Raw genomic sequence first — 16,501 nt, 5'->3', positions numbered from 1 at the left:
TATTTTAACGTCGCAAATGGAACGTGATTTTATTATTTATTATTATGATTATTAGTTTTCAACTCCAGCAGTGGTAGGATGACGCAGAATTTGATGCACAAAGAAGTGCAAAAAAACTCTATTCACAGTAACTGGCATATACTGCATGTCTGCTTCATCCGCTGGATGCCAGCCAGCAGCCAAGGTTTTAAAGGTGGCATGCAATAATTTATTTATTGTAATCTAAGAATATAAAGAGGATTAAAGATCAAAATCTGATGTAGGAAAACAGTGAAACATTTCTTAGACTAGACCATTGTTTGTTGTTGGAAAAGTCAGTATAATCCACCCAAGTCTAAATGCGAATGAGATGCGACAAAGACATGCGACCAAACGATAAACGAAACTAGAATAGAAATTGAGGTTTAATTCTCACTAGGTCGAATGGTCAAATGTATTCCACTCGCTACGGGAGATGCTTGTGGCGTGTAACGTTGACGACCTAATATAGCAATTAAACAATCTTTTCTTTCCATAAATTTGTCTATTAGAATATCATCAATTAGATCTAAATTTATTTTGACTCGGAACTATTAGGTTTCTAGTTTAGGCTTGACACAAGAAGGCCTGCCTGGCCCAAAGTTTTATTTAAAATTAGATGGGCTTGGTATTGAAGGAGATTTTTGGGCCGAAAACATTCGTAGGTAGTGGTAGTAGCATTGGCATTAAATTAAGATTGACAAAAAAGAGACCTGCGTTTGCCGGGAGTCGAACCCAGGTCTATTGCTTGGAAGGCAATTATCCTAACCGTTGGACTACAAACGCAACTGATGGGTTGCCATTTTTATCCAATAAAATATTTTAGACTTGGTTAATATATATTGCTTACTACTGAAATCGAGATGCACTTTGGAGAAGATGGAAGCTAAACATATTTAATGGAGACCCATAACCCGATTCCTTTGTTTGAACCGAGAAGCCTCACACTCATTATTTTCCATGTGCAGGAATCACAATGGACTATGTGAAGATAAATTAAGGTCTACTTAAAGCTAAATTCTCCACTGTTTATGAGTTTAGATAAACAGATCATATAAAATTGTGAAAATGAATACTAATGCATTCTGATCAATCATAGCCCTTTTCGTGCTGGAAAGTACTATGCCAATAATAATGACATTTAGTAACATATTAGAATCCAAAAGATTAGCTCTGTCAACAAAACATTGGTTATAAGGCTTTGTGATTGGTAATGTTAGGACAAACCTCTCTATTTGTCTTCTGTTTCATGCTCTACTACCTGGGTGGAAGTGGATTCCTTGCATTTTAAAAAGGATAACCAACACATCAATACTTTAAATTGCAGATTGGTGCTTGAAGTAACATGTTAGTTAAGCAAATAATGTGAGAAACAGCTGAAGCATTAGAATCACCTATTAGGAAAAGCTGAATTTAATAACCCAAATTTCATATATTGGAGAGCCAGTTGATGTTTCATCTCTTTCTTTACCAAATGCTGAAGGATAGGGAATGCATTTCATATGTTATAACTTTCTTGCAAAAGAAGAGGTAATGCACTTGTATAAAGTCAAAACCAAGAGGTTTATTTTATCTATTTCAGAACCACCAAAGTTTGTTCAGGAGAAAAGTAGGCTAATATAACACTGCAGATTCTTGATTACTTTCTTTTTATATTTATTTTCTATTTTCTTAAATAGAAGAAGTTTGCAAGAAAGAAACCACGAGAAGCTTCCCCAAGAGCAGAAGCTAAAGGACCAACTTAATCCAATTTACCTTTCTTGAGTAGAAATACCCTATGGTTAAAGATTCTGATCCTTATTCTGATCACTTACAGGCAAAAGCAGAAGTAAATGAAGAACACTAATCTTGTGTGCAGAGATTAGGTCACATGAGAGGGAAAGTTATAGCAAACATATAACATGCAAAGGCATGGACCTGCAGGTCAAGTTCAGTATGTGGCAACAAATGCGGTCTGCCCCCACAGAACCACTTGTCAGCCTCCTCTTAATGATGTTCAGATTCCACCACTTGATGACTTTTACAGAATCAGGTGACGAGGATATTAAAATTGGATCCAATTTCCATCTAATAATCCACTATATTCACTTAGAAAATTGGGGAAGAATTCTCAAGGAAGACCTGTGTATAACAACTTCCCAAGACTTCTATTAGCAATATTTACTAACTTATTACAGACTATGAGCAATTTACACATCCTATGGAGGCTTTGAAGATTCTCTAGAGCAGAATCACAAGGGAAAGAAAGAAAGAAACAAACAAAGGGCTGAAGTTAATGCATAGGTGTCAGTATCTACTACTGATATAAATTACAGGTTCCAGATTCCATTAAATAAGCTTCGGATTTTATTGCCTGCGAGCTTCTTGATGATCTTCTTGGCATCTGCTACATTAGTCTCTGCAAGCTTCTCCAAATGCTTGACATACTTGGAAGAGACTATTTTTCGCCGACCACTGTTACTATCAGTTATGTACATCAACGCAGAGAGCAAAAACTTCTTCGTAGCCGACTTCTCTTCTAAACTCAGTAGCTGAAGAACTCTGTTTACATTGTGCTCTTCTTGAATGAACCTGCGCCGGTTCCTTTGGACCGAGATCATGTTACAAAGTGCCTCAGCTGCCATCTCCCTGATCTCAAAAGATCTGCCCTCGAGCATTCTTATGAGCTCAGGCATGAAGCCTGCATCACCCATTGCCTTCTTAATCTCTTCAGAAATCCCACAAAGACGGCACGCCGCCTTGAATGCGGACTGCTGAATTGAGATCTCACCATTCTTTAAGAAGAAGAGAACTCGGTTGAGGAATCCAGAGCCGATCAGTCGATTCATGGAGTTGACAGAAGAGAAGCAAAGTACTTCAATAGACCTAAGAGCAACCTCTCTTGCCTTGGATGAGTGAGATGAATTCGGATCCAAGACTCGAACAAATGATTCGACTACCCTTTCTTGCACAACCTTCTGCTGGATTGCCGGCTCATCACAAGCAATGGTGGTCAAGAATTCTATCCCCTGGATTTGGCACACCTCCTCCTTTGATCTCAAGAGTTTGGTGAAGACATCAACAGCTCCTTCTTCCACAATGAACCTCTTTATCTCATTGACACCGCAGAGGCTCTTGAGAACACCGCAAGCGGAGCAAACCAACTCCGCGCTGCTATCACTATCGCTGCAGATCTTTAGCATTGCTGTGACACCTCCATGAGCGCAAACCGACCACGCATTGTCTGCATTCTCTGTCAAACACTTCATAGCTTTAGCTGCTCTCTCCTTCGCTAAACTACTTCCAATCTCTAAAACCTGAATCAATGGAGCAATAACACCAGCAACAACTAGAGATCCTCTGTAAGAATCCAACCCTGCGATCACCGACACCGCCTCTGAGGCCTCCTCTTGAACGCCCATGTCTTCATTCTCAAGAAGGTTCACCAGAATACTATAACCATCACTTCCTTCATCTGCTGCAATCTTAACATACCTCTCATCCTCGTGTAGTATCTCACTAAGTGAAGCTAAGGCTTCAATTCTCATCTTTGAGTCCCCAATCTTTAGTCTTCCGAAGAGATCCTTCACATAGAACCTCATGTCCTCACGGCTTGCGCCAGCACCGGGCTTCGAGACGACGATTGCTCGGGCTTGCGTTAGAACACCAGATGCATAAAGACTTGAAAGACCATTGATGTGGATGTCAAGCTTTGTTATGATGGCATCAAGATCACTCCTCAAGAGGAGCTTCCCGCCGCTGTAAGACTCATCAGAGCATAGAGTGATGAGCACTTGGGTGTCTCTCGCAGTAGATGTTATACCTTGTAACAGCTTAATGAGCTCGAAATTCTTGCGGCAATCGCCATCTCCGTCTGCGGCAGACAAACCGGAGTGTAGCTGGCTGAGCTTGTTGCGAATTAATTGCCATTTCACAGGGAAAGATCTGGTGGAGTATGAAGAGGAGAGCAGGGCATTGATGAGCTCTGCTTCTCTCACAAGACTGATCTCTTCTGCTTCCTCTTCCCCCATCTCTGCTCTATCCATCCATTGCATCTCTTCTATGTAATGTGACAACCCATATATACTAAATGGACTTTGTCTGTGGTAACTAAATGCTGACCTTGGGATTGGTGTGTAACGGTTGATGACAAGAAAGCAGTAGGACTAATAGTGGAAGATAAAAGGGTATTGAAGGAAATCTATGATGAAAGATTTTGGTGGGACATGGGAACATGAAAGGGAAAGACATAAAAAGCCCACATCCTATTTTGGAAGAGAATAAGGTGATGTAAAATAACACGTAAACTTATATTAAGCATTTGCGTTGAACCATTTCCCATGTTCCAATAATTAGTTACCCTAGCTTGCAAATCTGAGCTTCAAGAATCTATGTATACTATGTGAAGTGGAATTAAACCAATAATAGAGGCTTATATATATATATATATATATACTTCTGTGGATGGAGAAATACCTTCTATATTCGCCTGAAGACTACATTGCTGGCCTTTAAATTAGAGTCGTACTAGCTATCTAAAAGTTAGGGGGAGAAAGGTAAGTGACTAATGAATTCAAGAGTTAATGTAAAGACAAAGGATAATTGCAGTGTTGGACCACTGAAAGCACCCTTTGAGAGCAAGAATGATTCAAAAATAATACTTCGCTAATTCTTAGCATGGAGTGCCATTGCAGCCCATGTGAAGCTTTTTTGTTTGGATGCATTACCTTTTGGCCTGTGGTGTCACATTCAGAGGCTATGTTTGGTAGATGTATGGACTATGGAGAGATACAAGAGGAGCAGAAAGGCAATTGCATTCTAGATCAAATCAATCCAGAAAAAACCCACAGGAAGGTCATGAGTCTATCTCTGTACTTATAACACAAAGGGGACAAACTTTCGGAGAGAGGCTAACGAAAATGGTCATGAGATATTGTAGATCACCAGCAGCATTAATAAACTTTCACAAAATGTCAAGAAAGCTAATTTGGTCATAATACCATGGAATGGCCATAAATGTGAGTAGGTTTCCAATTAACAAAGATTTTATCTTCTCTGAAAGTGACATACTGTCTTCCTCTGTTTGTACTCTTTCTCTCTGCTCTATTCTTTTCCAACCAATCTCCATCGAATGACAACGGCTGTGGCTTAATATGATAACTGCCATCCTCCATTCTTTCCCCATGTGATCACTGCACATACCTAAACTTTAATTCTACTTAAATTTATCCTGCTTTTATTTTTATTTTTTTCTTTCACCATTTGTGTGTGTGTGTGTGACATTGAATCATCTGTTACCAAATCCAACGAAGCCAATGCATGGATCACGACATGCTTCCAAATTATGAAGTTGAGAATATCTTGATGAATGTTAGCACAGAATAAGCAGCAGATGATTCTGTCCACGCTGGCTTTGAAAAGGATAAGTTATCTAACTATTACAGTGTAAAAGATGCTACATCTTATTAAAAAAAAAAAAATCATGTGATCTTATATAATTCTTGGCTTGAATATTGAGAAGTTAAATGCCATAATGAGCAGGATACTTTATGCAATCCACAAAGGTCAATTGAAGTTAGCTGTCAAGATCAAGGAGGAGAAACTATATCCACCCAAAAACATGTCTTTCTTCAAAATATTAGAGCTTTAGAGCTTCATATTGTCTTCAGCTAAGATGTGATATCCATGAAAGCTTATAAAGAAACTCGTAGTGGACAATCTGTAGGACCTACATCAATTAGGCTTTAATTACTGCCGATAAGAAATACACTCATATTGCTCAAACGCCTACTAAGTGGGACAAGGTTGCAAAAAAATGATGGTTTGGACCAAGTGTAGAAATATAAAAGAAGATGGTCATGGTGTTGGTACCATGGCGTTATCAATAATTAATGATGACCCAAAACTCAATTCTGGAAAGCATACTACACCTACTACCAGTATTCACAGCTGATCCTCCTATGGATCACATGGCTTGTCTCAATTCCAAGGCCAACTGGGTTTTGATATAATCATCAAGTACCAGAAAATTCTTAGAAAAGCACGAGCAATCAATTCAGAATACAGACATATATGGATGGATATAATGGGAAAAGAGAGAGATATAGAATAGCAGTAACTGGTACTAAGCATTTGGAAGATGGGATATATATAGTAGCAAATATAGTGATAATAACACTCAAAGCACGCAGAACACAGATGAGAGAGCAAAGAGCAGTGCATTAATTAAATATCACATAGAAAGATCCACCTGAAGAAAGAACAGACTGAAAAGTCGATACTCCAGTAAAGTTGCAGATGCCTTGAACGGATATTCTTTCCAAACCTTCAACCCCGCTTAATTATCAGAACTGCTCCCATAATTACATCCAACCATGAAAAGAGAGCTTCCATCAGAGGGAATTACCAATAGAATTCAGCTGATTGAATTCATCTAAGCTGTGTAGACAGCTAAGCTGTCTTGTCATTTAACACTGCCATGAATAACTTTGGATCCTAACTGGTCTTCTAGCACCACCAGTGAAGAATCTGATTTTCAACCAAGAACCAGTACTAGCAAAAACTCCTTTTTGCCATTTCCACTTAAGTATCAATATTATGGATATTATAAGACAATAAAGGCCTTAATAGTTTTACTTAAAATAAATACCTTACTAGTTCAAGGATCACAAGCTAAATGGAATCATTTTTATTTATAAGTCAAACATATGATAGCATTTAGTCCTCAAGCCTGAGATGATATCTGCCACACAACCAACAAACAATTTAGTAAAAGATGAGTAGCTTACAATTAACTTCACACAGCAGCATCCCTACACAAGAGAGAGGGGTAGGCTAGTGCAAAGCAAGGAGACAGCATGGGACAAACCAATTGCAGATCGATTAGAGAATTACAAAGATTAACAACCTGTCAAATTACCAGCCTACAATCCCATGGGACCGCATGTGGGCATCATCTATCTCATTGTAGCACATCTACCACATGGCATAGTCTAGCCCCTCCAGCACCTCACTTTGATACTTCTCACTCCTATGGCTCATAAAATTCAGAACACCCTTTCATTTCAACCACACTAATCTTCCCTTATTTTCAGAACCAGCATCAGAGTTCAGTTTGTCCATCCCTCTCTTCTCGACAATTCCAGCACTTGGAAACAATGAATAGAAGGGAGTCACAGGATTTGGCCGATATATACTGCAAATGATGAAACAAGAAGCATTCAGCTCAGATTGGAAGGTCCTTCATAAGCTTGGGATAACAGACTCGATAAATTAACCCATTTCAACAACGTAAATATTAATCATCCCAGAATCAAAATGGTCTGCTGATCTCCTCTCTTTTTCCTCCTTTAATCTCTCTTCTTCCTCTCATCAATACGGAGTAGTCTGCAGACACTTTGAAAGGTCTTATGGCCCTGATTGACCACATTGTAGTCACTGATTTTTATATTGAAACCCATCATTTTAGCACTTTCATCTTCTTTAACACAAGCAGGTTTGTAACCTTGCTCCTATGGGGTGAAGCAGGTCCTTAAGCAGACACAGCCTGGTTAATATTCATGGATATCATTCAGATTGGAGAACTCCATTGGTTCTTCTGATACTATTCTTTTCCTTTTTCTGTTTCCTTTTTCCCAGAGGTGCTGCAGGATGGGGGTACAGAGACAAGTTGTGGTGTCCGATGTGTAAAAGGGAAGAAAATGTACTGAGAAGAACCATCTGCTGCTCCATAATCCTTGAATTCATGAAAATATGTCCATTATCTATGTAGCTTATGCAAAGCTTCCTTCGTGAAATCTGTTAAGAATGAAAAACAGATTCTATGTGAGAGAATACACAAAGAGTGCGATCAGAGAGTACTTAAGAATTAGGGTAGTTGCACATCAGCACGGGAGGACAAAGGACCTCAAACCCATGGCAAGACCATCTAAATGGTCTATTCTGAACTATATTTGCATGTGTTATCACTTACAGAAACATTTGGAGTTTAAAGTTACGCAAATCATAGATGTCATGCAATATAATTTTATGGCGAAGAGAAAGCATTACCAAGAACAGATTGACCATCAGAGGGTGAGAACAAAGGGAGGAGCATCCCTCCTAGGTCCAGCAACAGAGCGATAGACATAGACCTTCTCAGCTTGAATGTCATCACCCTCATCCTCCTTAATAACTTCCACATTCAACCTAGGCATCTCCCTTGCAAGGAGACGGCATCCACTCATCGTCACCTTGCAAGCTGACATCCAAAGTGACCTCATAGACTCATACCTCTCAAGCCCTGAGAGCAATGCTGCATTCCCAAATGGGCTGTCCCTTATCTCCAGTTTACGCAACTTAGGACATCCCTGCAGAACACACTGCATGCCTCTGTCACTGCTTCCTGCAAAAGCCACTGATAGGGTCTCAAGATTCTTAGCATAAGTGCCAATGTACTCAAAAGCGCAGTCAGTTAGAAGGCCAGAAACTGCAAGCCTTCGGAGCTTAGTGCACGACTTTACGACTGCACCAAAAGCTTCATCCATCGGTTCATTGGTCAGGTAGTCAGGCTGGCACATGTTCATTATACAAAGACGGAAATGCGTGAAATTAGGGCAATTGCGGACAACAGTTGCTACTGCAACATTAGTCATCTGACGGCAGAAGTAGAGAACATAGTGAAGATTAGGACAGCCCTCTGAAACGGAAATGAATCCAGACTCCGTGACACCACTGTGCCCACCTTCCAACATTATTTCCTGGTCAAACGGGTCTGCTGGGAAGACCCGCAGTTCTTCTAGCAAACGACAGCTTGATCCCACAGCTTCTAGGCCCTTGTCCTCTACAGTATCTAGAACCTGCAAGTTACCAACATGAAGAACTTATTTGTCAAAGACCGTGAAAAAGTGCAACAAACCAATAATTCATTTGTCAAAGACTGTCTATGTAATACCTTAAAGTGTGTGTCGAGTGAAAATATATATATTAATATATATCTAAAAGCCAACGAATACTCTGATAAAGTTAGTGTATAGTACTATATAATCAGATCAAAATATCAAGCATCACAAGGATAACTTTACATGTTTATGCACCTTTTATTTCAATTGTGCGACTTCTGTTGAAGAGAATCTTTTTCAGATAATTAATTCAAGCAATCTTTCAGCAAGAATAAAGATGGGTGCAAAATATTAACATGTTGAGTGGTCAAAATATAAAAAGAACACATGGACATAATGGCAGAGGTTTTTTTTTCCATTCCACGTGAATTGTTTAGATGGATCTATCAAATGAGCATGTGAAATTGATTACAAGGTGTAGACTACAGTGCAGAGCACCAAGTTACTTAGTGGGCCACAGAGACTTTCCACCACTGAAAGAACCTGTTTTCCCCCTTTTATAATCTTGTAAAGATCTGACTTTTCTAGACTTTTAGTTACAGAAGAATTGCTTTAGCTATATCAGCTGAAAGACAACGAAACTGAAAGAATAATGGAAAGGCTTTGACACAAGAAAAGCATCGGGAAACATGGGTTTCATGGGGAAAAGAAGAAGACAAGTAGTAGCATAAATAAGCGGACCAAACACAATACTTGAGCCTCTTTTGAAAGAAAATGGGGAAATGTTGATACGCTGATCCATGAAAACACATTGCCAGTTTTTCTTTCTTATTATGTTCATAACAACATTGATGATGAAAGATCAATCAAAACTGTAATTTCACTAAATAACTTGTCACGGTCAAGTATATGAGAATAATATTAAGGCTTAAACTGGAACAAAGCTAGGCTCTCTGAAAATAAGAAGAGAGCTTAGAAAAAAATAACAGCATACTAAGAAGTGCAGGAGAGTAATAATCCGGAATCAGAAGTTTTTTCAACTTTCAAGAGCTTACCCACAGACGGCGAAGAAGAGGACAGCTCGGCAGAAGTTTTGCCAGTTCTGTGCTTTGCAGAGGCGCATAGCTCAAATTCAAGAAAGTTAAATTTGAGCAGGCAGGATATAGTGCTGGAAGATACAAGGAAGAAACTACCCACAAGCCTGAAATGGTGTGCAAGTTCTTGCAGTTGCTGAAAGCATTTTCCAGTTCAGTATCTGATCGGAGTTTGTGATCTTGTGAAAAGGAGCCAGTTCCAAGTTCCATTAGTTGGGGAGCTCTTATAAGAAGTCTCCGTAGCTGCTCCAATGTTACATGCTTGTTTACTTTAAGAACCCTTAGAGACTTGCATCTGGCTACAAGTCTCTCCAAGGAATCAAAGTTCACTTCAGAGTGCAGATTAGCAAAATTAAGTGCTTCCAAGGATGTGAAATTGTCAGGAAAGCAACTTAACCAGCTCCCACCAAGATCATCAATTCCACTCTCTTGTATGTCAAGCTCAGTCAAGTTCCTGAAACAAAATATGGCATTTAGAATCAAGCAATATATCAATCCCCAAATCTGTAGAAGGCAAGAATGAAGAAATTTTAATGTTCTCAATTTACTTTTAGATCATAGATATCAAAAGGAGAAAAAGAAAAGACAAATTAAGTACAGAAACAGAGATGGCACACAGAAAGTAAAACTTTTAGGCTCATCTTCTTGATCCTTTTTTGCTTTCAATTGTAGCAAACAGCTGGACATAAATATCATGTTGACATAGGAGTAAAGGAGCACTCTACACAAGATTCCTTAACATACAATGCACTGAACTCTCAATATCCTGGTTATGAAGAAGATATTTCCACAATAAACAACAATTTCTCAGTATTATAAGGAATCATGCCAAAATAACATCATTCACAAGAAAGGTTTAGTGAGAAAGCATGACACAGTGGTCTAGTAAGGCATCTTATAGGACGTTCACTTGAAAAAGACCATTTAAAATGTATGTTACTTTCCTCCATTATATGTAGTTACAATTTGAGAACCATGTAACTATAGATAAAATCCAGTACCTGAAAGGAATAAGCAGAGTTCTCAGATTGCAGTCATTTATACATGAGGCTCATGGTGTGTCATACTGAAGCAACATAATGTGAATAACAGAAATGTGGATCACCTAAACCACTTTAGAAATGCAATAGATCCTACGAGAATGATTCTGCGTTGAACTTGAAACAGTATATGTCTGTAGTGGAACCACATTCATTGATAAATCCACATAATGGAATGGAAGGCCATATATTTGGCCCATGTGCTAAGAATCTGGACTACTGAGAGGAAATCTGCCGAAGTGGTTGACAATTTATATTTGTCAGATGTCCCTCTAAAAGCTTAATTTTTTAAATCACAAGTTGATACAACTTGTATCAACTATGGCATCTCCTTCCAAGGAATTTACTAACAAGTCAAAAAGGAACAGATAGAATTATACCTGCAGTAGCTCGCAACAGAGGCAAGGCCATTAGTGCTGAATCCATCACAGCTTACAAGAGAAAGAGCTTTAAATCCAGGGAATGACCGAGCCAGATATTCAAGGCTATCATCTGTAACAGTCATCCTTTTCAGCCGGAGTTCCTCAAGGAATGGATATGCCAAAGCAAAAATGACAAGCCATGAATGAATATCAGCACCCCACTCCGGCGGAACGAGGTTAAAATCATAGAACCGAGGTTTCCCTTTCAGTGTAAGGCTCCGGATATTTGGAAATCTACGGGCCACCATCTCTGGGGATACAGAGTAGCAGTTCCCAATGAACACATGGGTTCGGCTCCACCGCTCAGCATTGTACCAATCTTTGCAGACCAGAGACACGGCACTACGATCCTTGTGGGACTTCACAAAGACCAGCACACGCTCTAAAACTTCATCAGGGAATGTAGAGATGCGGTTCTCTTGGGGTTTCTCCTCACCCTCTAATTCCTTCTTTCTCTTGGCAGCCATTTTGCCTATCAGAATTTCCAAAGGCAGCAAAGAAAATAAGAAGACGGTAAAGCAAAGCTCTGTGCCTCAATATCGCAGCCTAAGGAATGTTCAGGCTTCCTCTTTTTTCTTCTAAATATATGACCCAAGATTCAAAATCCTACCTTGGGCATGTGGTGAAGAAAACAAAATACATCTAATCCTTGTGAGTTTGTCAGAAACGGCACAGCTCAGAACTTTTTTTTCTTTATGTTGTTTTCTTTTCAAACCTTAAAGTGCAGATCCCTCAATCTGCAACCGCTCCTCAGTAAATGAAGATAAGAACCTAGTCCCGAAGTCATTTGTGCCAGAGATCAGAGCCTCCGGGGGACTAAAGAATTATCTCTCAGAGCCCTAAGTTTTTTAACAGTCTCTGAAACTAAAAAGGTTTTCCTTCTAATAAGAAAGCGTCCCCTAGAACGGCCTCTAACCCCTCTTGTTGCAGATGACTGCTACCGGAGCTCAAAGTATTCTTTTTTTCCGCTTACACGCCATTAACTACCTCAAATCTCAAAACCCAGAAGCAAACAGTTGCGATCAAGCGACTCCATCAGCAAATCAATTCCAAATCCCCTAATCCCAAAGACCTAGAGCCAAAAACCGAAATGCCGTTCCCGGGAGACCACCGAAATCCTTCATCGCAGCTCAAATCTTCAGAAACTAGAAAAACAACGACAAAAAACGAACAGAAAAGATAAGAAATGCAGAAAGGCCCAAATTTTCTAAAATAATATATGGAAAGAAGACGCGAAATCGCCGGATCACTTACTTCTAAGAGCTCAGGATTTGTAGAGCAGGATCCCCATGGAAGAGGCCTCTCGAGTTTGTGGCAACTCGATAGCTAGAGGTAGGGTTAGGAATGGGATGGCTCAGATCGTAAGAGAGATGAGGAACAAGACGAAAGGTCCTCTCCTCTCTTCTTAAAAAGCCTCGTCTTTTGGGAGCTCTCAGTGGATAAACACAGACAACAGAAGACCCATAAATATAAATATTAGATTAGTAGACTCTCGTAGTCTCGTGTAAATTAGATTAGTAGACCTTTTAACAACTTCGTGCTATTGAGAGATTCATGGTCTCGAAAATTATAATCTCTCTTTCCTACGATTAATTTGGTTATAAGAAAAAAATAATTAGAACATAAAACGTCATCTAATAACTTAACAGTGCAAGCAAATTGATTCATTTCTATTTAGAAAAATTTTAAAGTCGAGATAATTTTATTCAATCACTGTGAGTAGACAGAGAAGAACAGTGAATGCCACAAATGAAGCCAACTAAGTATGGGTGACCATTATGTCCCAAACCCAACAGCAGTCCCCTACGCCGACTCTTTACGGTGTGCGAGACTCGTACACAGGAACAGTTAGATCATCTTATCCATCTCTCAAATTAGTAAAAAAGTTTTTCTCCTCTTAGGACTTAGATCCACTATTTCTAGGCTAACATATACCCTTCAGGTCCTCCCAAATATCGATTCCACCACTGTGGGTCGGGATAAGACCCTTGTCGTGGCCAAGACATCATTGTCTGACTATTTCCCACTTTTGACCGCAGCTAAGCAGTTAAATCTCCAAACACCACCCAATAAGAATCATTGGAGAATGGATTTCTAATTTTGGCCATCTTTCTCTCTCTCTCTCTCTTGTTCTTTTTTCCTCCATGTTAAGTGCCCCCTCTATTTACGGAGTATGGGCATTAAACGGTGAGATGTAGTAATTTCCACCTCACATAATTTCTTACATCATTGCCCGATTTGACACTGATGAGGTGACATCATAACCGTAAAAGTTATTGTATTCTTTGTTAGATAGAAAATAAATGATCAATATTATACTGGACAAGTTATATTTGTCCATGGTGAAGTTTAGTGCTAAAGTATTCCTGAAGGGCTACCGGAGTAAAGTTCATACATTCGAGGATGCAGGCGATCGAGTAACCAATAGGAGTGGACCCCAAGGGTAGGTTTCCACGTGGGTCTTCATCAGAACCATCCACTTGAGAACATGTTCGTATAACTCCCATCACTCTCGAGTACAATTTGAGCCTTAAGCTTCGAAATATTTACGAGTTATACCCTTTCTCGTGTCAGCGGATAAAGTAATAGAAAGCGGCCCCCACACACCGAAAGAGCTCCTCATCGGCCCACGTGATTCGGTCAGCCTTTCTCTGGGCCCGTTAATAACCAATCTCGTAAATATACCTCAAACTCGAGACTCATTCCAGTAGAATCCCAGCTCGGTTACTTGGTTGGTAATTTTTCATTCTAGTCCTAATGCAACTATCTCTTATATATATATATATATATATATATATAAACTCCAACTTTGACGACAGTATAGTTAACGTTATCCGCGCCAGCGGTTAACTCGGGAGCAGCATGTGACCACGACTCACGCACCTAAGTCATGTGGGTCGGTCACGTGCACGTCTCTTAATCCACTGCCTAATCACTCCAATCTCCATAACCACGCACTTGTTTATACTAATGGTTGGCAATTATTAAAGGTTTAGAAGTAAATTATTGGCATAAAATAATTCGGGAAATGAGCTGGTGTTTCATGGAAAGTAGTTCGGTGGTCAATTGGCCATCTGCCCGTTCTTGCCTCGACACGTGTGTGCGCCTGCCAATCTTAATTTTATATTTTAGCCCCTTAATTTTTTAAAAATATCCGACAAAACCGTGACGGAAACGTTGACAATATTTTGTGCTGGTTAAGAAGATACGGCTCTTCTATATACAATCAAGATACCATACAACTATCAAATCCTAGTACAATATGTAATTAGACTCCTCAATCTTAGTTTAATTACCATAAAAATAGAGATCAAAATTAATCTCTCCCTCGTGGAGCCCGTGCAAGGCTTTATAAAATTCTGGGCACCGACCCAGAATAACTCATGGAATCAGTTGGAATCAGCAGGATTTTGTATGGGCTCTTGCTGGCAATGCACTGTACTCCTCGTGTCACCTACTTAGTCTCTTGATTAGTTATAATAAACTTCTTCTTATTATGTATATATACATGTATATTTTATTGGCGATTGATTAGTAGATATGATCATGGTGCATACTTAGTCCTAAAATCTACATTATTCCCTAGCTAGTATTCAGTATCTGTTACTCGGATGTGGATTTTCATAAAAATGTCACTGAGTTCCCATCGGGTTAAATAATTAAGCACGACGTGCGATGCACATCAAAGGAAATAACTTGGGATGAGTCTATAGACAACGTTATAAATAATCTTCAATTAACTAAGAAAATATATCGTCAAATCTAAGTAAGGTACCAAGTTAAGATGGGCCCCAGCCCCCAGGTCCCAGGTCCCAGGTCCCTCCATAATATTTTTATCCTCAAATGTAACTCCTATCAGGTGCTACAGTTCATATAAGGTGACAAAATGAAGTGTTAGCTATGTCTCGTCACAAGTATCCTATGAGCTTTAGTTTTAGTTGTCTCCACGTCATGGGCAAATAATCTTGCACAATTATAAAGGGGTTGTAATATATTTGTATAATTAAGGCTAAAATAAAATTTGGATGACTCGTAAAATAACTAGTTTAGGTGGCATGCCATTCAATGTAAATGTAAGTGTGTATGAGTCGGTTTAATTCGAGTCAAGTGTACTTGGCTCTCGTAGGTCTCGTGTCTTCATGTGAGCGGCTCTATTTGGATATGGGCCGGTCCATGGGCCCACTCACGTGTTGAGCGCCGAGCATGGACCACCACCCACCTTTCCAAAAGTTCGAGCCCGGACGTGGGTCCCAGAGAGCGGAGTAGTAGGGTGACGTGGAATAACCTGAAAGGAGGCATCAAAGTGGTCCACGTCGTCAACCGACACGACGATTTCGCGAGACACGTGTCGAGATATGTGGGATGGAAGATTTCATGATTAGCTGCGTTGATTGGGACAGCGTTTCAGCCTTTTACTGCAGATACGTGCTGTTTGTGTTTGGCTTCGTCCTTATCCTTCCCCCCCGATGGGCCGCGCTGAAAAGAGCATTGAGCATAGTCTTGTGTGAATAGTGAATAGTGAATAGTGAATAGTGAATAGTGAATAGTGAATATTAGTAAATGTACCGAATGAATTAACGGGCGTGTCAGCAGGATCCGAATTCAAACCCGGTCATTTATGAATTATTATTATTTTTTTCTTTTTGAGAGAAGACGAAGAATTGCGGCATTAATGGTAACCAATAATGATAGTACTTTCATGGATGGTTAGCGTACGTACGTTCCAATATTAGCCTATCGTGTCCTTATCAGGGAAAAGCTGATACCATCTCATAAATTATCATCATTCATCGTTTAAATCTTTTCCCGAGAATAATGGATCGGCTAGTGGAAGAATTGGTTCAATTAATTAGAATCACAAAATTCTAGTCTATTTGCTGAAAACGATACAAACGATCTTATTTTCTCTCAATATCTTTGCGTGCATCGAAATAGCTACTTAATTATAGCTGTCAAAGAGGGACCAATGCAACTAATGTGGAGCGTCAAATCACATCAACAACTTGATAAGAAAAGCAAGCTAAGGTTCACCTTCTCCAATACCATTTGTTGCAATTATGGGATTTTTACCTTTGGATCATATCTTGATAAACGATTAGACAATATGTCCTATGCTTTGTCTCCAAAAA

The 16,501-nt window shown here is 39.5% G+C and overlaps 2 protein-coding genes and 1 non-coding gene across 3 annotated transcripts; all 3 read right to left on the bottom strand.

The window, feature by feature from the left end:
- Nucleotides 1-732: 732 nt before the first annotated feature.
- Nucleotides 733-804, bottom strand: TRNAG-UCC (transfer RNA glycine (anticodon UCC)). Its single transcript has one exon. It is a non-coding gene; the product is annotated as a tRNA-Gly (tRNA).
- A 1,336-nt stretch (nucleotides 805-2,140) lies between these two features.
- On the bottom strand, nucleotides 2,141-4,223 carry LOC140783458 (protein CELLULOSE SYNTHASE INTERACTIVE 1). The gene has a single exon (XM_073130349.1). The coding sequence runs from the start codon at nucleotides 4,050-4,052 to the stop codon at nucleotides 2,328-2,330; it is 1,725 nt and encodes a 574-aa protein (XP_072986450.1). The 5' UTR covers nucleotides 4,053-4,223; the 3' UTR covers nucleotides 2,141-2,327.
- Nucleotides 4,224-6,670: 2,447 nt separating this feature from the next.
- On the bottom strand, nucleotides 6,671-12,866 carry LOC140783859 (transport inhibitor response 1-like protein Os04g0395600). Its single transcript, XM_073130945.1, has 5 exons — nucleotides 12,627-12,866; nucleotides 11,331-12,517; nucleotides 9,872-10,364; nucleotides 8,047-8,834; nucleotides 6,671-7,794 (listed from the first exon to the last, which is right to left on the bottom strand). The coding sequence occupies exons 2-4, from the start codon at nucleotides 11,837-11,839 to the stop codon at nucleotides 8,064-8,066; spliced, it is 1,773 nt and encodes a 590-aa protein (XP_072987046.1). The 5' UTR covers nucleotides 11,840-12,517; nucleotides 12,627-12,866; the 3' UTR covers nucleotides 6,671-7,794; nucleotides 8,047-8,063.
- Nucleotides 12,867-16,501: the final 3,635 nt, after the last annotated feature.

The sequence above is a fragment of the Typha latifolia genome, chromosome 3, assembly GCF_019914945.1.
Source record: "Typha latifolia isolate L0001 chromosome 3, TyphaL0001v2, whole genome shotgun sequence".
Classification (NCBI taxonomy): Eukaryota; Viridiplantae; Streptophyta; class Magnoliopsida; order Poales; family Typhaceae; genus Typha; species Typha latifolia.
This window is presented reverse-complemented; position numbering and strand designations above follow the sequence as displayed.

Excerpts from the sequence above, each read along its gene's own strand:
- LOC140783458 (XM_073130349.1), bottom strand. The coding sequence starts at position 4,052 with ATGCAATGGATGGATAGAGCAGAGATGGGGGAAGAGGAAGCAGAAGAG.
- LOC140783859 (XM_073130945.1), bottom strand. The coding sequence starts at position 11,839 with ATGGCTGCCAAGAGAAAGAAGGAATTAGAGGGTGAGGAGAAACCCCAA. Across the intron at positions 10,365-11,330 it reads TCTGTTGCGAGCTACTGCAG|GAACTTGACTGAGCTTGACA; the intron begins GTATAATTCTAT and ends ATTTTGTTTCAG. Across the intron at positions 8,835-9,871 it reads CTCTTCTTCGCCGTCTGTGG|GTTCTAGATACTGTAGAGGA; the intron begins GTAAGCTCTTGA and ends GGTAACTTGCAG.